The sequence below is a fragment of the Stenella coeruleoalba genome, assembly GCF_951394435.1.
Source record: "Stenella coeruleoalba genome assembly, chromosome: 17".
In the NCBI taxonomy this organism is placed as follows: Eukaryota; Metazoa; Chordata; class Mammalia; order Artiodactyla; family Delphinidae; genus Stenella; species Stenella coeruleoalba.
This window is the reverse complement of record NC_137163.1, coordinates 20,622,333-20,645,203: the sequence shown is the minus strand read 5'-3', so window position 1 is coordinate 20,645,203 and position 22,871 is coordinate 20,622,333. Positions and strand designations below refer to the sequence as shown.

At 39.2% G+C, this 22,871-nt stretch overlaps 1 protein-coding gene across 1 annotated transcript in view; it reads left to right on the top strand.

Annotated features, from left to right (window-relative positions):
* Positions 1-1,341: 1,341 nt before the first annotated feature.
* SLC30A8 (solute carrier family 30 member 8) overlaps positions 1,342-22,871 on the top strand; it is a gene marked incomplete at its 5' end in the record, with an annotated part of 35,048 nt that continues 13,518 nt past the window's right edge. The window contains 3 exons of the mRNA XM_079902311.1: positions 1,342-1,412; positions 12,434-12,633; positions 20,775-20,921. Of these exons, the coding sequence (XP_079758437.1) occupies positions 1,342-1,412; positions 12,434-12,633; positions 20,775-20,921 (418 nt within the window). The remainder of the gene's footprint in view (positions 1,413-12,433; positions 12,634-20,774; positions 20,922-22,871) is intronic.

The following is a 22,871-nucleotide window of genomic DNA, read 5'->3' as shown; positions in this document are numbered from 1 at the left end:
AAACGAGGACTTAGAGGTGGAGGGTCTACGCCTCTTCTCCTCTCTGCACTCGCCTGCCCCTGCCTGCATCTCTATAGGTCTTGGATGCTCTTTGGCCCACATGTAAATGCCGTGTGACGGGGCTGTTGTCCTCGGGCTACAGTTCTTTCTCTTATTTGGAAAGGAAAGTTCTTTGTAATGAAATAAAATTCATAGGAGTTTGGGGGTTGAAGGTCTCTTGGGGTCAACTCAGAAGAGCCCATTTCTAAGAGTTGTGATGGGTTTGCCTGGCAGGGGTTCCTTGGGCTGGTCTTTTATCCTCAGCAGAGGGTACCCTGGCCAGGGAGAACAGCTCATTCTGGTTCTTTTGTGCTTGAGGGCTGTTATTTATTTAGAAGCTGACACTGCCCTTCTCCTGTCTGTCAAAAGGGTTTCCAAGCTGCTGCACCAGGAACTGTTTCAGATTAGAGACTTCAGTGACTAATGATCTATTGTCCTCTTCAGTAGTGAGATCCCCAAACGGTCCTAGGAGAAGAGAAGTAAATCTTGACAGCTGCTTAGAGGGCATTTTATTTTTATTATTATTATTATTTTTTTGCGGTACGCGGGCCTCTCACTGTTGTGGCCTCTCCCGTTGTGGAGCACAGGCTCTGGACGCGCAGGCTCAGCGGCCATGGCTCACGGGCCCAGCCGCTCCGCGACATGGGGGATCTTCCCGGACCGGGGCACGAACCCGTGTGCCCTGCATGGGCAGGCGGACTCTCAACCACTGTGCCACCAGGGAAGCCCTAGAGGGCATTTTAGAACTAAATCCTAGGAGAAATGCTTTTAGGTTCAGAGACAGACCTTCCCACTCACCACCAAGAAAAAGAAAAAAAAAAAAAAAAGAAAGTTGAAGAGGAGGGAAAAGATATTAGTGTACAGAAAGGCAGCTGTTTGAGCTCACCCAGGTGTGCTCTGAAGACCAAACCCCTACAGCAGCAATTAGCGGGTAACCCTTGATCTCCTCTACCTCCTAGACAGCACAGTGGAATCAGATGGCGTGGGAAGTGCGCGCGCGTACACACACACGTCATGTGATCCTACCTGCAGGAAGGTAGTTTCTGTGGGTGAGAGAACGAAGCCAGGTAACATTCCAAACAGACTGCAGTTTTAGCAGATCTATCAAGAACACTGACACGGGAGGCTTGTTATTGTAATCCCAGAAGCCTTTTCATTTTTTCTTTGCAAAGTGTGTGAACAGTCGTAATGTTGTTTTGCTTCTAAAACTGGACAGTGAGTTGAAGAGCAGCAGCCGTCGCCACAATAACAGCACCACCACCACCACCACCACCACCACCAAAATCTTTTATCCTGGCCACCATGGAGTTTCTTGAAAGAACTTATCTTGTGAATGACAAAGCCACCAAGATGTACGCCTTCACGCTAGACAGGTAACAGACATCAGATACTGCTTCACAATTCGCTGTGTCTTGAGTATTCACTAAGTCCCTAGATCCTACTGCTTCAGAATTGGAAAGTTTTGCTGTTGCAACTTGGAGGCGTTTTGTAAAATTTTATAAACTTGTTGGCCAAGTTATATAATCTTATCCTGAAAAAGGCAATACTCTGTGTAGTTGATTTGCTTCCTTAAATATCCTGAGTGTACGAAGGACATATTTTATTGAGTATATTTTTCATCTGTAGATTTTCTTCTAAAAAACAGACATACACAATCTGATGTGTTTCCCTTTCTTTTCCTCAATTCTTCACACTTTTAAGATAGTAAATTTTATTAAATTATATTTAGAAAGAATTAAGGCTTTTCAACTATGTGGCAAAGTGTGGTCACACTGATCTTAAGTTAATCGCTATTTTCTTAATTATATAATATCATTATCACATATACACACCTATAATAAATATAGCTGAGCTTAATGTTCTACATAGCTCTAGTTCTTTTTACTACCTCCCACAGTTCCATGTGCAATACATTCATTTCCCCCTTATTTAACAATAATTGATTGAACATGTGTATATATACCGGAGACTAAAATATTCCTAGACCTGTATCTCTGTCCTCTTGAAAGCCTGAGTCTAATGTGGAATGCATATAAGAAACAGGCAATTACAAAATAGCATGTGTGTTATTCTGGGGGTATACAGTAAGAATACCTCAAGGGAACCTAGGTCTTTGCTGGAATTTGGGAGTCAGAGAAAGCTTTTCAGAAGTGATAGGCTGAGAACTGAAAAAATAAAAAGGAGTTAGAGTAGGGTTAGGGAAACCCTACACAGGAAGTAGGGTTAGGAAAGTTTTCCTGACTGAGATAATTTCCTGGTAAAGACAGAGACAAATAAGAATGAGACTTTGGTGCATTTGGGGAATTCAATCCAAGTGGGGAGCAAAGAGAAACACACTCAGAATACATAGATAAATGAATGAGAATCTGAAATAAATTCATGTTAGAAGCAGAATTTAAGAGAATACTTCTTACCCATTAATAATATGTGTAATGTTTTCGTGTGTTTCATGAAAACAAATTAATATTCCAAAGAGTAGCAGCATTGCGTTTGATAGCATCGAATGTTTAAGCAACTGCAAAGGGACTTTTTCTCAGGATATTTATAACTTTGCTTAAAAATATATATATGGCAAAGAGTCTAGCACATCTATTATCTCACACTGTAAGAATTATTTTTCTAAGAAAATAATATTAGATGTGATTTATTGAGATCATAAACGACAAAGCCTCACACTAGGTCAGGCAGAAATTTTGAACAACAAATTGTTAACACTGTGGATACTATTAATAGAGCATCTCTACATTATTAAAATAGCAGTATTTCCCTTCTCATGAAACTAGACCATTAGCACTCTGTCATGCAAATAAAGCCAACTGTTTATGGTTATAGGGTCTCGTTCACCTCATGCATTGGTATGGTTTTCAGGATACAGTGATGATAAAAACTGTCAAACTAATTTTTATTTTTTTCCAAATAAAAACAATTGAACCTAGATGAGATGATTTATCCTGATCCCTCATTTCACCAGTTAGGAAAGTGGATTCCAGAGAGAATAAATGCCATTTTAAAGCTTGGGTGTCTAATTACGGCAGAGTTGGGAGGTGGACCATGCCTCCCGTTTGTGTATTTTGTTCCCCTCCCCGTCTCCTGCACACACACTTTCACCATGTGGCCTCCTGGGTCCTTAATCTCTTTCCTCCTGAGCTCATATGAACCTTGATCCCCTCACTAATTCACTTTTCCTCACCTCTCCCAATCTCCTTTCTCATACATTTTGTTCTATCTCTATTTCAGAGGTAACTTTGTGCCCTGAAGGTCCTTCTCTTTTCTCCTTCCTTCTCTTTTTTTCTACTTATCATCAGCTTTCTATTTAAGTTGTTATCATCTGTCGAGAAACTTATCTAGAAGGAATCTGTATTCTCTAATTACACAACAAAAGTGGTTCAGTTATCTATTGTTGTGCAAGAAACTACCCCCAAAACGTAGTGGCTTAAACAACAATCATTTTATTTATCACAGTTCTCGCTCCATGTGGAGTTATCGAGGTCTGCTTGTGAGGCTGCATTCTGCTGGTGTCTGGGATGTGCTAGAAGGTCAAGGATGGCTTCACTTACTTGTCTGGGGTCTTTGTGTTGGCTTTGACTGGTCTTCGTTCTGCTTCCCATGGCTTCTCTCTCTGTGTGGTGTCTCATTTTATCAGATTAGCTTGGACTTTTTTATATGGCAGTTCAGGGGAGAAACAGAGCAGCAGTGGAATCTGACAGGTGTCAGACAGCTTAAGACCAGAACTGGCACAGCACCATTTTTACCACATTTGATGGGTTAAAGCAAGTCCCAAGTCTGAGATTCAAGGGGTGGCACAGTGGATTCCATCTCTTGCTGGCATGTGCATATAAGATGACAGGAATTGTTGGACATAATTTTAGAGACATTTTACCACAGGAAGTAGTAATATTAGGCCCTGTAGGTACTATTGTATAATCTCTCCCCTACCAATCCCTCCAATTCCCTTTCCAGTGATGTGATTCCCTATGCTTGGGCTCATGGTAGCAAAGAGATAGTTGTATAAAGTTGACCTACATACTCAATATGGTTTTCTTGGTACTGGAAACGAGCTTTTCTTTTTCCCAAGTTGTATATGAAAGAAGTGCAGGGAATGTGAGGGCAGGTCCAGATGGTAGGGACAAAGTACTGGAATCGTTTCAATGTGAAGCCTTGAAGTGTGTGTGTGTGTGTGTGTGTGTGTGTGTGTGTGTGTGTGTGTGTGTGTGTGTGTGTGTGTTTGGGATGGCAGGACTTCTGGAATGGTGGTGTAAGTAGCTCAATGGACCTCCTTCCCCAGTGAAACATTTTTACCATTTTACTGGTAAAAATAATACTAAAAAAACTCCAACAGTTTAGTCTCTGGAAATTGTCTTAAGGGCATACAGTAAACTGAGATTTATTCAAGAAAATCTACTAAATCTCAGTAAAAAGCAAGAGTGTGTGGCATTTGAGCCATGATCTGCCCCACTAACCTCTTTCCCCTCCAAGCTTGTTGTGATGGAAGTTCTACTCTGGTTGGATGTGGCCAAAAGACAGGGATCTCTCTCCTCCCAGCTTCCAACTGGGGCTACAGTTCACCCCTAGAGCAAAGGGCTGCTGGAATCTCTAATTGCCCCAGCTCCATATTATAGAACCTGTATTCAATGCAGACATGGCCAAGAGGACTGGGGGCCCCTTCCTTCACCCAATCCCTACTCATAGTCCAGGAGCCGCAAGCCCCTGAACACCCCTGCCCTGGCTCACACACAGGGTGAGGTTCTTCACCACCCACTTATGGAGCAGAGGTGGCACTCCAGGATAAGCGGGTCACTGTTCCTTCTCTCAGTTTTGGGGCAGTGATGCAGAGGTTCTGCCCATGGGAGAATCAGGCTATAAGAACAGAGAGCTATGCACCTTTCCCTTAGAGGACTGATGATACATCAGCTGAAAGTTTATTTGGAACAGAACATGGGATATTTCAAGCATAAGGGCACTGTCAAAAACAATGAGGATTTTGCTGTTGGGCAATCAAGAGCAGGCTGGTTGCTTCATCAGAGCAACAAGCTAAATGGTAGACCAGTTAGAAGTTTAACAGAAACAGCTAGGGAAAGACAGGTAGAAAGAGCCCTCCTGGAGTTGGCACAAGCCACAAAGATTAGCCTCAAATACTGTCCCTGTAAGGAGGCTCTTATGGACTGAATGTTCTTGTCATTCCACAATTCATATACTAAAACCCTAGCTCCCACATGACTATATTGGAAACAGGACCTTTAAGGTGATTAAGGTTAAATGAGGTCATTAGGGTGAAGTCCTGATAGACAGAACTGATATCTTTATAAAAGAGGAAGAGATACCAGAGATCTCTCTCTTTCTACCATGTGAGAACATAACAAGAAGACAGCCATCTACAAGCCAGGGCCACCAAAACCAGAAACCAAATTTTCCAGCACCTTAATAATGGATTTCTAGCCTCTAGAACTATGAAAAAATAAATTTCTGTTGTTTAAGCTACCCAGTCTGCAGTATTTTACTATAGAAACTAGAGTAGACTAATACATGGCCCAACTTTAATTGGATAATATTGTAATTTATGCCTCAGGATACTGTTGAAAACATTAGAGCAATCAGCAAGTGATTAAGGAGGACAAGAGCTGAGTGTGATACCAACAAAGGCAGAGGAGCCAGAAGCTTAACAGTGATGCATGGAAAAAGACAGTCAAAGAAAACATGATTAAAATGATCACCATCCCTGGGAAAGCGGGTAGGGAGAGGGAAGGATGACTGTGCGCATGTCCAAGGCTGCACTCTCTGAGGAATGGCCATAGAGGCTACACAGCAGGAAAGGTCAAAGAAGATACTCCACTGAACTAGACAAGCCAATTCACTAAACAAATAAAAAAGCAAACAAGTAAGCAGCCACAATAACAAGCCCGCTGGGGATCAGTATTCAGAATTGCTACAGTATATTACCTAAAACATCCAGTTTCCAGAAAACTATGACAACCTATGCAAAGGAACAGGAAAGAATAACCTATAAACAGTAAAAAGAGCAGGTAGTAGAAACTGCCTTGGAAAGGGCCCCCATGTTGAACTTAGCATTCAGAGATTTAAAGCAGCTCTTATAAATATGTTCAAAGAATTCAAGAAAATCATGTTTAAAGAATTAAAGAAAGGCATGATGACAATGTCTCATCACATAGAGAATATCAGTAATAATAGAAATAATAAAAAAGAACCAAATTCTGAAGTTGAAAAGTACAATAAGTGGAACAAAGGGACTCAGCAGTAGATATGAGCTGGCAGAAGAAAGAATCAGTGACTGTGAAGACAGGTCAATAGTTATGCAACACAAAGTACAGAGAGAAAAAGGAATGAATAAAAATTAACAGAGCCTCAGAGAAATGTGGTACATAGTTAAATATCCTACCATATACATAATGGGAATACCAGAAAGAGAGGAGGCAGAAAAGGAGCAGAAAAACATTCAAAGGAACAAATTTCAAAATTTGGTGAAAACATTAATTTATACATCCATGAGAGTCAACAAACTCTAAAAAGAATCAAGGCAAACAGATCTATACTCTGACACACACATCATAGTTAAAATAATGAAAGCAAAACACACAGAAAAATCTTGAAAGCAGTAAGAGGAAAAAAGACTCATCGTGAGCAAGAGTTTCTCAGTAAGATTAACAGCTGATTTCTATCAGAAACAAAGGAGGCTGGAAGGCAGTGGGACGGCATATTTAAAGTACTGAAAGAAAAAACAAACGCTGCCAATCAATCAACTTTTATCCAACAGAACTATCTTTGTAAAATGAAGGTGAAATAAAGAAATTCCCAAATGAATAAAAATTGAGAGAACTTTTTGCTAGCAGATTCATTTTACAAGTAATAGTAAAGGAAATTCTTCAGGCTTAAAACAAATGACACCAGCCATTAACTAGAGTCAACACACAAAAAATCAAACAGCATCAGTAAAGGTAATTATGTAGATAATTATACAAGACAGAATATTTACTCTCCTTTTTTCTCTTAATTGATTTAAAGATAAATCACATAAAATAAAATGCTTGTAATCTTTGATGAAATGGAAAACTTCATAGAAAGATGTCAGCTACCAAACTCGAGAGGAAATAGAAATCTGGGTAGACCAATAACAAGTAAAGAGACTGTATTAGCTTCACACAAAGAAAGCCCAAATGTCTCACTGATGGCTTCTACCAAAGATGTAAAAGAGAATTAATATCAATTCTTCCAAAAAATAAAAGAGTGAACATTTTCCAACTTATTCTATGAGTTCAATATTCCAGATAGAAAAACAATAGAAATGAAAACATACTTCCACAAAACCTTGTACACAAATTTGCCAAGTAGCATTATTCATAATAGCTGAAAAAATCTAAACAACCTAAATGTCCCTCAGATGTATATCCATACAACTTAGTACTATCTGGAAATAAAAAGCAATAGAGTACTGACGTACTGATATTTGCTATAACATGGATGAACCTTGAAAACACTATACTAAGTGAAAGAAGCCGGTCACAAAATCTACATAATGTACGATTCCATTTATAGAAAATGTCCAGAAGAGGCAAATTTATAAAGACAGAAATAAGGGTAGTGACTTCCTGAGGTAAGATTGTGTGTAAGGAGACTGGGGATTTACTGGGTATGGAATTTCTTTTTGGGGTGATGAAAATGTTCTAAATTAGATTGTGGTGATGGTTGCATGACTTTGTATATATGCTAAAACCCATTAATTGTATACATTAAATGGGTTTGTGGCATATGAATTATATTATAATAAAGCTGTTTAAAAAAGGGGTGGAACACTGGATAGCTGGTCTGGGACAAGAAATTACACCTGTTAGGTGAACATTTCTACTCCCCACTCCCTCATAATTTAATCAAATAAACGGTCTCCATATTTTGCTCACTATACTGTAGCCTTCCAAGCAACACCCAAAATGATCATTTTAGAAATGTGAACCACATAATGTTACCTCCCTACTCAAAACCTTCCGACTTCCTCCTTTTATATTTTGAAGAAAATGAAACCCTTTACAATGGCCCACGGAGTTCTGCATGATCTGACTTCTGCCTACTTCTCTGACTTGATTCAATTTTACTCTCTTGATGCTACAGTGGCCACTATGCAGTTTCCTTTCTGTTCAAGACAAGCTTCTGAACAAGACAAGTTCTTTCTTGCCTTTCGGCTTTTGCACCAGCAATGCCCTCTGCTTGTGATGTTCCTCCTCCCTGTGGGTCTGCTCCGGGTTACCTTTTAAGTTCCTGCTCAGATATCATCTACAGAGGTGCCTTCCCCTACCACTCTATTTCAGGTAGCCTCACCTTTCCTTTCCCAGTCACTGCCCATGATACTACACAGCCTCTGTTACTATCAGCTGGTTTGCTGTGTTCCCCTCTGCTAGGATATAAGCTTCTTAGGTCAAGAACTTTGCTGGTCTCAGAGGCATGGTATCATTAGCACCTCTGATGGTGCAGGCATGCAACACGTTTGTTGAACGAATGAATACATGAAGTGTTGGAAATGCATGGCGGGACCTTAGATTTTATCTCCTCTCCCAACAGGAGGAGTGATTTAAGGCTCTTGGGAAAGGTAATGTGAAAGTACAAAAACAAAGTGATTTTATATAGTCAACATGTGAAGAGTGTGAAAAATATTACCAGCTCCACTTAAGAGATATAGAACCAAAGGGGTTTGACTTCTACCAACAGACAAAAATAAGATACAAAATTAAAAACAAAAATGCTTCTCCAAGATCACAAAATAAAGCTCCATTTTCTAATTCTTATTTTAAGAGATGAACTCTAAGTTCTAGGCTATTGACATCAACTTTTGTAATATTTCCCTATTTTTCTTCTCTGTTTCTCCCCGTTTTTTCTTTTTGATGCTACAGTAAGTTTCTTTGCTCCGGCCTATTGTTCCTACTCTTCAAAGCGTCAGCCATATTTGAATGTGTGGTGACCTCTGGTGATTTATTCTTTGAAAGTAAATTCATATTTCATATTTTGATGCATTCTAGCATTTGCTTTTTAGAACCTTCGTTTTAAAATTCTTCTTAGAATTTGCATCACTTTTCAGATCAAGAGGCTGTACTGCATCTAGAGACACTTAGACCACTTTGCTCTTATGAGATGATGAGGAACATATTTTAACTTCAGTTTTTTAACTTCTTTTGGAATCACAGACCCTTTGGGGAGCCCAGCGAAGATGGTGGACTCCCATCTCCCCTCATAAAACACATACGTACACACACGTGAACACACTGTATCCAATTTCAGTCCTGTTTCGGATTTCTGGCTTAGTGCTTCAAGGAACAATCTCAGCTCAAAATGTATCCAACTTGGTTAATCTTAGGTCTAGGACAAGGTAGCAGCATTTAAAAGTAAAAATTGGCCAGGTTTCTTGCACTTTTCCTCTTGTGGCATTGCTCACAGGCTGTTCCCCTGGTGGAATTCCTGTCTTGGTCTGCCTTCTAAACTGTTCCAGGATAAGTTCTCTCTCAGTCACTCACCACCTGGTTTTTCTCTGCCCACAAGATTCACGAAAAATAGAAAATAAAGTAAAGCTTCATATGGCCAGAGTGGTCATATGAACAATGCCAGAATATTTGGTGACCCTGTCCTGCTCATACTGCCTTCTCAGCACAAGGAAAAAGGAAACCTCCACCATGTTTTCTTATTAGTTCTCTGGCTCCTCTGCGTCGATGACCATTGGTGACTAACACTACTACCTTATACGGTTGTTTATTATCAGGGTATGTATCACATTACAAAGGTGAAAATTCATAGGTATGAGTACTCTATGTGCCTCTTGCCAAATAGTTCTTATTCCAATATGAAGATTACTTAGAATTGCTCAAAATCCTGACTGCTATTAACATCATCGGCAAAAACATTCTGAAGCCAATTTGGCGAATATACATCAAGATCCTTAGAAATGCAGAAACTCTTTTTAAAAAAATAAATTTATTTATTTATTTTTGGCTGAGTTGGGTCTTCATTGCTGCACGTGGCCTTTCTCTAGTCATGGCGAGCAGGGACTACTCTTTGTTGCTGTGCGCGGGCTTCTCACTGCAGTGGCTTCTCTTGTTGCGGAGCACAGGCTCTAGGTGCTTGGGCTTCAGTAGTTGCGGCACGCGGGCTCAGCAGTTGTGGCTCACGGGCTCCAGAGCGTAGGCTCAGTAGTTGTGGCACACGGGCTTAGTTGCTCCGCGCCATGTGGGATCTTCCCGGACCAGGGCTTGAGCCCATGTCCCCTGCATTGGCAGGCGGATTCTTAACCACTGTGCCACCAGGGAAGCCCAAAATGTAGATACTCTTTAGCCAAGTAATTCCCCTTTCAGGATTGCATTTTAAGGAGATAATAATATACTTAGCAAAGGATAACTATAAGGATATGAATCACAGTGGTGCCAAATAATTGGAAAAGAGTCAATTGTCCAACAATAGAAAATAGTTACTTATGTTGTAACATATCTATACTAAATATAATGCTCTCTGTATGTTAAACTAATGATATAGAATATTTAATAAGTTGAGAAAATGTTAACAATACATACAGCTAAAAATTAGGTTCCAAAGGTGTATCTTTGGTGGAATACTATTGTGACACTGTCATTTCATCCACAATCTATTCCAGCCCATCCCCACTGAGTTGCAGTCATGTGATTTGGGTAGCATTTACCGCACTCTCAGCTCCAGGAGTCAGCGTTGTTAGGTTTAGCCAATCTTCTGGCTGTAACAAGGTCTAAGCCAATTAGCACATCCATAGTCCTCTGGCTACAGAGGCTGGCCAAATCAGCACGCAACTCAGGACTCCTGTTTTGCAGTTGAGAGAATGAACACTCTTTCTTGCTGTATAAGAAAAAACAAGTACACAGTCCTGATTATCTTGGGCAACTATTCCACTACATGAGGAAAACCAGCCTGAGGTTGAAGAGTAGTTGAGAACTGCAGAGTAATGGATCTGGAGCTTTGATAAATCAGGCTGAAGCCTAATACTTCTAGATGTTTTCAGGTGCAGAACCAATAATTCCCATTTGTTAATTTACCTAGCATGAGCTTTGTTTTCTGTACTTGCTATCAAAAACATCCGAATTAATATGGACTCTAAGTAAAAACAGTATTTATTTATTACAAAGCTAAACAAAAAACTATCAATAATAGTTGTCTCTTGGTGGTAATTTATTACTGATTTTTTCTCCTCTGCTTTGTGCCTTTCTGTAATTCCAGGTTTTCTATAATGAATATGTATGTTATTTTATTCAGGAAACCCCCCAAATATAAGGATAATTAGAATTGTAATACTAATCATCACTTAAGCCAAAACCATCAGATCTTTTTGTGGATGGTGATAAGACAAAGTAACTCTTCAATGGAGGAAAATAATTTATTTCCATTTTTATACCTTTCAGAGTCATGAATGTAAAGTTCTAACTCCTAAGAATCTTATTAATGTCTTCTAATAAGTTTATTAAAAAATACAAATCTAATTAGTTCAAGATCATGGCATCAGTAAAAATTGGTTTTAGGTGTACCGATGTTCAGGTAGAGAGGCAGTGTGGGCATAGTGGAAAAAACACTAGGCTTGGAGTCCCAGCTCTCCCATTTCCTGGCTGTTTGACCTCAGGCAAACCTCTCTGAACCTTAATTACTTCAGGTAAGAAACTGTGGGTTGGACTAAATGTTATCCACAATCTTTGCATTTGTGAAATTCTATATTTCTACAAATGGCTCTATATTTCTATAAATGCTTTATATTTGAATAGAACTGATAGGCACTGCCTGCTTTGGGAAGTATAAGTAGGTTTAACTCTCATTACAACTTTGATAGATTGGTAGAGATTTCTGCAAAGCTGTGTTAAGAAGGTTTCTGAGGGTTCATATGGAATCAGCAGGAAAAAGTGCTATGATCTATTAACAATGTTGCTGTGCAGAAGAAAGGGAGAGTGTTGCCATGCAATAGTGAGTGTCTGAATCACCAGGCTGGCTCATACGCACATTACTCGCTAATAGTAATAACCTCATTACTGCCCCTTTTAAAATTTATAGCAGTGCCCAAAATGTTTTCAAAGTGAAGTGACTGTGAAGGAAAGGCACCAAAATGTATCTGCTTCCTTTCTCCTTTTCCTTTACTTTCTTTTAATCACTGGTAGTATAGACTGAATAAGAGCTTGCCTAAATAAAAGCAAAACTCTTTGTAGTTGAGAATTCAGAAGGAAAGTTCTCGCTTGGTTCCTTACATTTGATATTTCTTGTAGAAGGAGCCATGAATTATAAGTTCCTAGCTAGTCAGCAAATGTCCTCATAGCAGTTCTGATAATGGGTTGGGCTGTCAGTGAGAGGTTTATTTGCAACCATGTTCACTTCTTGCTTCTGTCAAACTCATCCTCAGCATGGAACTCCAGCAGAAACCCTTGAATAAAGATCAACATCCTGGAGAGAAGCCAGAGGAGCCAGAGTCAGGAGCCATGTATCACTGCCACAGCAACTCCAAGGCCACAGAGAACAGGGCAAAGGAGCAAGTCTATGCCAAGTGGAAACTCTGTGCTGCTTCAGGAACATGCTTAGTTTTCATGATTGCAGAGGTCATCGGTGAGTATTTCTCAAGACTTCTCTGATTAAACAAGCAAACAAAACCCTGCATCATTACAGAAGAGTTGCCTAAGTTCTTTTAAAAAAAGACTGAATATTTTATGTAAATATAAAGTAACAATATGCTCATTTGAGATAAGTTGGAAAGCAGAAGGAAACAAAATAAAATTAATCACAATCCTACTTTTGAGTGATAATCTTCAATAACATTGAAGTTTTTTTCTACGGTATATTTTCTATTCATAGCTCACAATTTTTTTTAACATAACTGAGAGCACACAATGCTTTTGGCCATGCCATCAAATACTCTTTCAAAAACATTTCTATGCCTGAACAATATTCTATAATATGCTCTACTGTGATTTACATAACCATCTCTCTATTGTTAGAAACTTAGGGAGTTTTTTCCTGCTTATGGACAATGCTGCAATGAAAAATCTGGAATAAAACTCTGCTTGCTTTTCTGGATAATTCCTTCAAAGAGATTCCTAAAAGTGGAAATAACTAGTTGAAGGACATGAATATTTTTTATTACTTCTTTATGCACATTGCCAAACTGCTATCCAGAAAGCTTGAAACAATTCCTATGTCTGCCAGCTCTACGTGAGAATGATTCTCTCTCCAAATCTTTCCCAGAACTTATTTTAATCTTTCAAAAATCTTTGCTAATGTATAGATGAACATGCATTATTTTAATATGCATCCTTTGTTACTATTAATATTATTTGCATGTTTATTAATGATCTGTATTTCCTTTTGTTAATGCATTTCCTATTTGCCTCTTAATATCTGTGGCTCACTTGTTTTTTCAGATAATTTGTAATCCTTTATATTGATCTCTGGGAGCTCTTTTTTTTTTTTTTTTTGCGGTATGTGGGCCTCTCACTGTTGTGGCCTCTCCCGTTGCGGAGCACAGGCTCCGGACGTGCAGGCTCAGCGGCCATGGCTCACGGGCCCAGCCGCTCCGCGGCATGTGGGATCTTCCTGGACCGGGGCACGAACCCGTGTCCCCTGCATCGGCAGGCGGACTCTCAACCACGGTGCCACCAGGGAAGCCCTGTGGGAGCTCTTTATATAGTTATTAAACTTTTGTTATGTCTGTTATAAGTACTATTCTAGTTTGTTGTTTACTTTTTAGTTTTTAATTTTTGGTTTGATTTAGAGAAGTTTCAAATTTTATAGAGCTAATTGTATCAAACATTTCATTTTGAGCTGATTTCTTTTATGACTCTTTCACTATTTTAGTGCTTAGTAAGCCTTTCCTATCTACTGAGAAGATAAATATCATTTTGTTGTTCAATTTTTTGCATTAATTTTAAATCAATGTGAAATTATCTATGCTCTTAGCATTGAAAATTCTCTTTCTAAAGAGCTAACAAAGATTTACACATCATTTATGGAATAATTATTTCCTCCATTGATTTTTCTCCATATGACTTTTATCATTTATCAAATTTTTATAAATAATAGAGTTAGGTTCTAAGGTGTTTTATCTATGCTGCTGATCTCTGTCAGTAGTAACATATTTAATGTAGATTTACATGTTATAATATCTGTTGTTCTTTTCTCATTATCCTTTGCTTAACAGAAAAAAGGTAAAGGCTGTTCATTCCTGTTTATTACTCTAATTAAACATGAGAATAATTTTGTTCAGTTTCCTCCAAAATCTAATTTTGATTTTATTGGTATATAAATTAATTTGGGAACACAAATCTTCTTAAAATACTCAGTTTTTCCCTCCAGGAATACAGAATGTTTCTCCATTTATCCAGATATTCTACATCTCTCATCAAGTTAAGGTTTTATGTTTTTAGTTTGCTTGTTTTAACACAAGGACAACCTACTTCTTGCTAGAGTTATTTATAGTTAGTTTGTGTGTTTGGTTTATTCTTTCCAGAGGTGAGTGGGGTCTTCCTTTTCTCATGTCCTGCTTTCTAAATGGTTACTTTTTGGATTTTGGAAAGTTTTCATTTTGTATATTCATTTTGTACTCAACAGTGTGTTTGAACTACTGTCATTCTAAATGTATCTCAAGTTAATTTTCCTTGTTCCTCTTTCATCTCTCCTCCTAGGAGATAATCCTCTCTTGTTCAAAAAAATTATATTTCTCCTTGCTTTCAATAGTTAGGTCTCTTCTGTATGTTTCATATTTTTATCATGTTAAATAATATGCTAAATCAAATCATATGTTCAACTATTTAGCTGTTAAGTGAAATGTTTCCTGAGGGGTTAAGTATTTTTATTATGTTAATGAAGTATTCTCCTTGTCCTGGTTTTTTAATGGTTAATGGATAATCAAGGATGAGTGTTGACTTTTATCAAAAACCTTATCTTTTAAATTCATTCTGTTTTAAAACTTTTTTACCCATTGTTGATGTGTATTACATTAAGAGATCATGATGCATTTCTGGTACTAGGATGACAACAGCTAGTATTTGTTTAATGCTTACTACGTGCTGGGAACTGTGATGAGTGCTTTCTACGTATCACCTTACTTAATCCTGATGAAATTCCTGAGAGGTAGGTCCTATTACGAATTGCACTTTATAGACCATAAACCTGAAGCACAAAGACTAAAGTACTCGACTTTAACAACATCCTATCAGTGAGCAGGCAGTCTGAATTCCAGAGCTCATGTTCTTAGGCTCTCACTATGGTGACTAGACCTTGGTGGACCATTCTTTCAAGGCATGGCTCAATCTGAGTCACTAATATTTTTGTTAGGATTTTTACATTGAAAAATCGTTGTAATTTTTTTGATCATTGAAATTTAACTACAGTTTTCTGTTTTGGAGCTATTTTTCTCGGTTTTTGAATCTGACTTATGCATATTAAAGTGAAAAGTTTAGTTTTAATAATTTCCTTTTTATATACTGGGTTGGCCAAAAGTTCATTCGGGTTTTTTCCATAAGATGTTAAGGAAAATCCAGAAGGAACTTTTTGGCCAACTCTATAAAAAAGCTGAAACAGTTTATATGACATTGTAATTATTCTTTCTTTTTAAGAACTCCCTGATAAATTGTCTGAATTCAGAGACATTCTTGGAGATAATTTTTTCATATATTTTAGCTTCTTCCTCATTCATGGACATACTCAAAATTTCTACTTCTTGAGTAAATTTTGGTTATTTATAAATCTCCCAAGTCATTCATCTCACTGAAATTGTCAAATTTATTATCATACAATGGAACATGATAGTCTTATATTGGTATTCTCTTATTTATTCCAGCTCCTTTCTCATTTTAATATTGTTTGTATATTTTTACTTATTTTCCTTGATAAAACTTTATTTTATTGATATATATTTTTTATTGAATATATTATTAATTTTCCTTCTGTTTTCTAATTCATAATTTTGGCTTTAAAAATATTTTTACTTCCTCTTTCTTTTCTCAGAGTTGTAGTCTTATTGCATATTTTAATATCTTAAGTTATATCCTTATTTAACATATTTGTATCCTTTCTTTTTATTAATAATAAAGCTATGTACAGCTATAAACTTAAAGGTTTTGGTATGCTGTGGTGTCTTATTTATAATTCTTTTTACCAAAAAATTAACAAGAACCCTATAAGCTACCTATATAGTACCATAGGCTACTACCACTCTTACCACTATAACTTGTTACACTCTGTTACCAATATTTTGGCTTCATTTTCTCTTTATTACCCCCAAAGAGTGCTAAATTAATAATAATCTGAGAGTGGAGGAGAATCTGTTAAGCTTTTTTTCTTTTTTAGCACTATAATAGCAAGCAATTAGAATTAGCTTCTTCAAGTTACGGAGTCTTCTGACCTATACACGTATACTTTCATAGCTTTTGAAAACTGGAAGAGAGCTTAGACCCAATCCGGTCCAAGATGAATCCAGAGTTGGTAAATAACCTTCCAGTTAAAATTTTTTTAAAAAATTGATACCACACAATTTCTAGAGGCAGGGTGAGTCTTTTGAATGAATGACTTAATAGCTTGATAGAGCTGCAAAGAATTTACTTCTAGCAGCTCCAATCTGGAAAACTCCCTCTGGAAATCCATTGATATGTATATTAGAGGGGCATTCTTTCTTTTTTTTCTTTTTTTTTTTTTTTGCGGTATGTGGGCCTCTCACTGTTGGGGCCTCTCCCGTTCCGGAGCACAGGCTCCGGACGCGCAGGCTCAGCGGCCATGGCTCACGGGCCCAGCCGCTCCGCGGCATGTGGGATCTTCCTGGACCGGGGCACGAACCCGTGTCCCCTGCATTGGCGGGTGGACTCTCAACCACTGCGCCACCAGGGAAGCCCGGGGCATTCTTTTTTATCATTGAAAGTCACGAGACTATGGACAATTTTCAATTGCTCACGTAAGAGATCAACAAAACGGAAAATCTACAAAACATAATCCATTTGAAACATGATTTGAAAAGCTGATGTTCTGCACATTCATAGCCTTCCAAATAAAGTACTGGCACAACCCCATGCAAACACAGCTCAGCAGGATGTATAAACTGGCTTGTTTTCTGCACAACTGTCTTCTCTTGCTTTTCCCGGAAATCATGTGGATGCCGAGAATAGATGCATATTCTCCCCAGCTGATATCTAATTAATATTCTGAAATGAGATGGCCTCCCATCCACAAAACTCAGTTTTCTCCTTGTACCTTTCCGTACGCCCTGTCAATTTGTTTCTAGAATTCGTAGAGGGGACGTGGGAAGCTATGCACTTGGAGTGAGCAAATCAATCTCCTCCTTTCCTTCTCATTCCTAATAATTAGTCTATGAGTTCACATCTGGCTTTAGGGTCAGAAGAAAGTGATGTTGTCAGTAAAGGAATTAAGTGGATACTGACAGAAAATCACTTGGAATTGGAGCTGTATTGATGTTGAGCTAATTTTCCTAAAATATTGCCCTCATCATGCTAATTCTGTTTTCAAAATTCTTCAGTGGCTCACCTTTGCCATCTCAGTCCTTCACAACCTTTTCCCCACCACGTCAAGCATAGGAAATGTTACTGAGTACAGTGGCAAACTGACAAGTATTCTTGTAGCAGAAAGAGGCTGGTTCAGGGGCCCTCTCTGTGGCAGGCCCTACTCAGCTGCACCAAGTGAAGAGAGATCAATATATTGGAAAATTCTGGCATCCTGCACAAAATGAAAAATCTTACTTTGGCTTTCAAGTTATTCCACCATTTGCCTGCCAAACTGACTATCAATCTTTTTCTTTTACTACTTCCCTATATGAACTTCTTCTGTTTCAGCTATTTATTCATTCTATGCAAAATAATCATTGCACCTTAAGGTCTCTGTAACTTTTGCTTACGTCTTTTGATTTACATGGAAAACTCTCTCATTCTCCATAGTCATCAAAACCCTACCTATCATTCAAGACCCCAACCCACAACTCACCTCCTTCCTAAAACCATTTTTGACCATGTCAGAGAAAGCAGGTAGTATTCTCAGATGACTTTTGGGAATCTGGGAGGCCCTCCTGCAGGATATGGGATCTGAGCAAAGCCTTGAAGGATGAGTAGGAATGAAGAGGTGACTAAGAGGGTGATGAGAAGGGCCTTTCAGGTGGAGGGGCTTGAATGCAGTCCAGGAGTTAGTACATATCGGCCTTACCTGGAAAGATTTTGAGTTCTTAGGTCAGCAATAGGACAAGAAATCTGTATTCTTAGAAGAAAAAGCCTAAATACAGATCTGAACATGTCACAACCTTGCCTCAAAAATCACAAAAAGATCCCTTTGTCCCACAGGATAACATTCAAATCCTTTAGCATTACGTGTGACACCGTACACAAGGGTCCCCAAGCCACCTTTCCAGTCTCATTTCCCGTTATTTCTCCAACACGCCGCACCTCCTACTTTTCCACAAAGGTGCCCCGTTCTTTTACTTCTCTCTCTTTTTGTTCTTGCTCTTATCTCTTTCTGAGAAACTCTTCCTTTCTAGCTAATTCTTACCCCTCCCTCCTGTGGAAAGTTCTTCAGGGCTCCCAGTGAGAGTGGCTTTCTGATCCCCTAGCCCATGATGCCTGTTTTCTATACAGTGAGTGTTAGACAAGGGGATCACTGAAGAGAGGAACTGTGCTTCGTTTAACTTTGTTTATTTTTGTATACCCTATCCCTGGGATGTGCACAGTACGGTCTCAATACATCCTGGCTGGATGATTGAATTAACTGTCGATAATACCCCATGCTTTCAGAAGCAAATGCACATTCAGTCACAGACTGCCTCGTACGAACAGTTTACTCCACAGGAGTCAGCACGATTCCCCACAGTTTTTTGGATGTTCTTATAAGCAGCTTGGATGGTTGCAGAATGCTTCTCAGTTCCCGGGTCTCCATATGACCAGGCTGCTTCCAAAGCAAGCCCTTTTTCTTTCCCAGTTCCCTCCTGACTCAGCTGAGCCTGTGGAAGAACCCCTGTAAGACTTCATTCCCTTGACTTAAGCTACAATTTTAGCCCAGCATACCAGCATTCATCACCACCATTCATTGCTAAGATTGCGGCAAGCTGCTTATCTGCGTGCAGTCATTCCCTGGGCAAGAAATAATGCATTATTAATACCGCTTTATTATCAGGACCAAGTTTGGCAGACAGAGCAACATGAGAGGATAATTGGAAGGACAGCTGATTTGTTAGCAAAATGTTGCTTTTTGGTTAATGAATCATTCTGACTTTTGCCCTGACAGCTCAGTAACAAGCCTGAGGACTACTTTGCTTCAGACCATTAAACTTTCACAAACCAGATATTAACTATAGCTAGAGCCGGCGATCTCTGGGGCTTATTGCAATTATGAACCTTATATGCAATTTTTTTAAATCATTAGTTGAGACAAGGTGAGTCTGATGATGGAGGGGCTGATGACTGACAGTCTCTGTCACTTTGTTTGCACACAAGGCAATAAACAGCTTCTGGGAGGACTAATCAGTCAGCGGAAGCTCTTTGCTGGGAAGATGTAGTAACAACAATAAAGGTTATTGCACTCAAACAACAGCCCTGTTCGAGAAGGAAAAGATAAGGTGGTCCTTTTGACTTCTATTTTAGAGGCTGGAGGTCTTTTCACAAAGGAGAACTAGACAGAAATACAGGGAACACACCAAATGGAGAGAAAAACAAGGCAGGTGTCCTATGGCTTGGGTTCTCTTCCTGTGCTGTATCGGACTGTTGGTGCATTCAAGATGATCATACTAAGTGAAGTCAGTCAGACAGAGAAAGACAAATATCATATGATATCGCTTATACGTGGAATCTAAAAAAATGGTACAAATGAACTTATTTACTCAACAGAAACAGACTCACAGACATAGAAAATAAATTTATGGTTACCAAAGGGAAACGGGGTGGGATAAATTAGGAGTATGGGGTTAACATATACACACTACTATATATAACATATACACACTACTATATATAAAATAGATAATTAACCAGGGCCTACTGTATAACACAGGGAATGCTACTCAGTATTCTGCAATAACCTATATGGAAAAAGAATCTGAAAAAGAACAGATAGATGTATATGTACAATTAAATCACTTAGCTGTACACCTGAAGCTAATGCAACGTTGTAAATCAACTCTACTCCAATGTAAAATAGAGATTTTTAAAAAAGAATCTCATTGGAAGGTACCTGCCCTTTCTTCTTACTCCTCCCCACTATTCAGAACAGCAATCTCAAAACCAGGTGGATAACGTAAATTAGCGGAGCAGAAGGAAGTGGTAAAGACTGTGGTAAAATTACAAGTCAAATAACAGCACATCAGGGGGCCAGATTGTGTCATTTGGTTTACAGACCAAAGTCCAGGTCCTCAGTCTGGAGACCCTTTCAATCTGGCCTGCACCTCTCCTGCCTCCTCTTTTTATATTTCTTTTGAATCCTCATGCCCCAGTCTAACTGGGATGTTCTTCAAATGTTCCCCACATTTTATCCCAGGAATGGCCTCTCTTGTGCAATTCACTTCTACATGTTCAAATCCTACCCACTCTCTGGATCTTGGTTTCTTTACTTGTCAAACTGGGGAAAAGAGGTGGATTAAATCAAAGTTAAGACCCCTTCTCGTCTTCAGTTCTGGGAGTCTGTGGCATTTTCACCAGCTACAGTTAGTATGTATATGATCTAGTTGCACTCTGGGGCCCTAACCCCATATCCTATTCTGCATCCCCCAGGTGGACACATTGCTGGGAGTCTTGCTGTCATCACAGACGCTGCCCATCTCTTAACTGACCTGACCAGTTTCCTGCTCAGTCTCTTCTCCTTGGGGTTGTCATCGAAACCCCCCTCCAAGCGGCTAACATTTGGATGGCACCGAGCAGGTACAGTTCATCAACTGAGCACTGACACAGAGTAATGCTGCAGAGTCAAACCGAGGATAAAAATGGAAGGGACAGTGCAAAGCCTTGTTTGAAAATCCCTTAGAGGCACATCTCTGATTCACAGAGTGAAACAGATGTGTACGTGGTAACGTGTGTTCTCAATGCTAATTCCGCTAACAGCCAGATTAACGGCGCTACCTCTACTCCAATGGGACAACAGGAACACATACATCACTTTAGCAACCACCCCAGTCCAAGAACCTCAGTGTGCGGTAACAGCCACGATACTATTCATTAAATGACTCGGCATCTGGGAGGGAGGGTGGGGTGAAGCGTCTACCATTTTGCAAAGTAAAGCAAAGAGAGCCCAAGAGAGTTGGAGAGATTGAAGAACTTCTTGTAGGGGGGTTGGGGATAGAATATGGACATTCCTGCTCACGCAGCATTTAGCCATTCAGTGAATGGCTCAGCTGGATATCTTGTTCAATCAGCCATCAACGACAAGAAAAGGAGAAGGAGGAGGAGGAAGAGGAAATGGAAGTTTATTTTTCCTCTTTCTTAGATCTGGTTCTTTGGCGAGTGATAGCTTGCTCTTGTCTAGGAATGGCCCCAGGTATGATGAGGGTTTACTACCCGGGAAGCTCTTACTTTGGCTCATTTTTACAATCCACCCGGCTCTCCGACACATACTGTCACTCCATTTCTCCTCCTCTGTATTATTCCTTATATCAGCTGGAGGAGCTGCTGGCTGAATGTACAAATCATGTTACAATTCCATATTTTCACACCAGTTGAGAAAATCAATGTGGAGGAGATCTGAGGGCAGAGCTGTGGGCAACATGCTAACACGGCCAGCCTTCACCGAAAGGTGCCAATAGACAGAGACCACAGCTTGTAGGCTGACAATTGTGGATTGCGGTTTTTCAAGTTTAGAATGATAGGAAGTTCTAATTTCATGTCAAACAACTTATCAACACAGGTGTTTTGGATTGCCTTTCCTTTAACACTGAGGGGGGGAGGGAGGGGGGAGGGAGGGAGGGGGGAGGGAGGGGGGAGGCAATAAACATCAAAAAAAAGACTTGGTGGCAATGTGATTTCAGATGCTTTTCAGTCCCTGAATAGGGCTACGCTTGGAAAACATGTACCTTTGGCTGAGCACCCATCATTTATCTGCATACATTTTTACATGTATTTTACCCTTTATGATACCATTGGTCAAAGCTGCTTTGTAAACACAGGGAAGACTCAGAATTTAGATTGCTGCTTGAACTTTCTCATCCTGGTGATGGAAGTCCGTGAGCACTGACACTGTAGAAGACCAGGGCTGTTCAACAGGGCTTTCTGCTTCAAGGAAAATATTGTATAATAGATAATACAATGTGGTCACGGAGCACTTTAGATGTGGCTAGTTCTACTGAAGAACTGGATTTTTAATTTTACCTATTTTAAATTTAAATAGCCACATGTGATCGATGGCCACCATATCAGGCAGCACCTCCATAGACATACAGGTGAAAATCAACTAGCGCAAATGTTTGTTTACATCAAACATGTAACTTCATGGATAACTTTGTTGAGGAAGAAGCTAAGTACAAACTGTGAGTTTATGTAAAGATAATGGTAATACACGCACCCCAATGTTCATAGCAACATTATTTACAATTTCCAAGATAGGGAAGAAACCTAACTTCCCACCAACAGCTGAGGGGATAAAGATGTAGTGTATATATACACATATATACATACGTATACACACACGTACAATGGAATCCTACGCAGCCATAACAAGAATGAAATTTTGCCATTTGCAACAACACGGATGGACTTGGAGGGCATTATGCTGAGTGAAATAAGTCAGACAGAGAAAGACAAATACTCTGTGATATCACTTATATGTGGAATCTAAAAATTACAACAAACTAGTAAATACAACAAAACAGAAGCAGACTC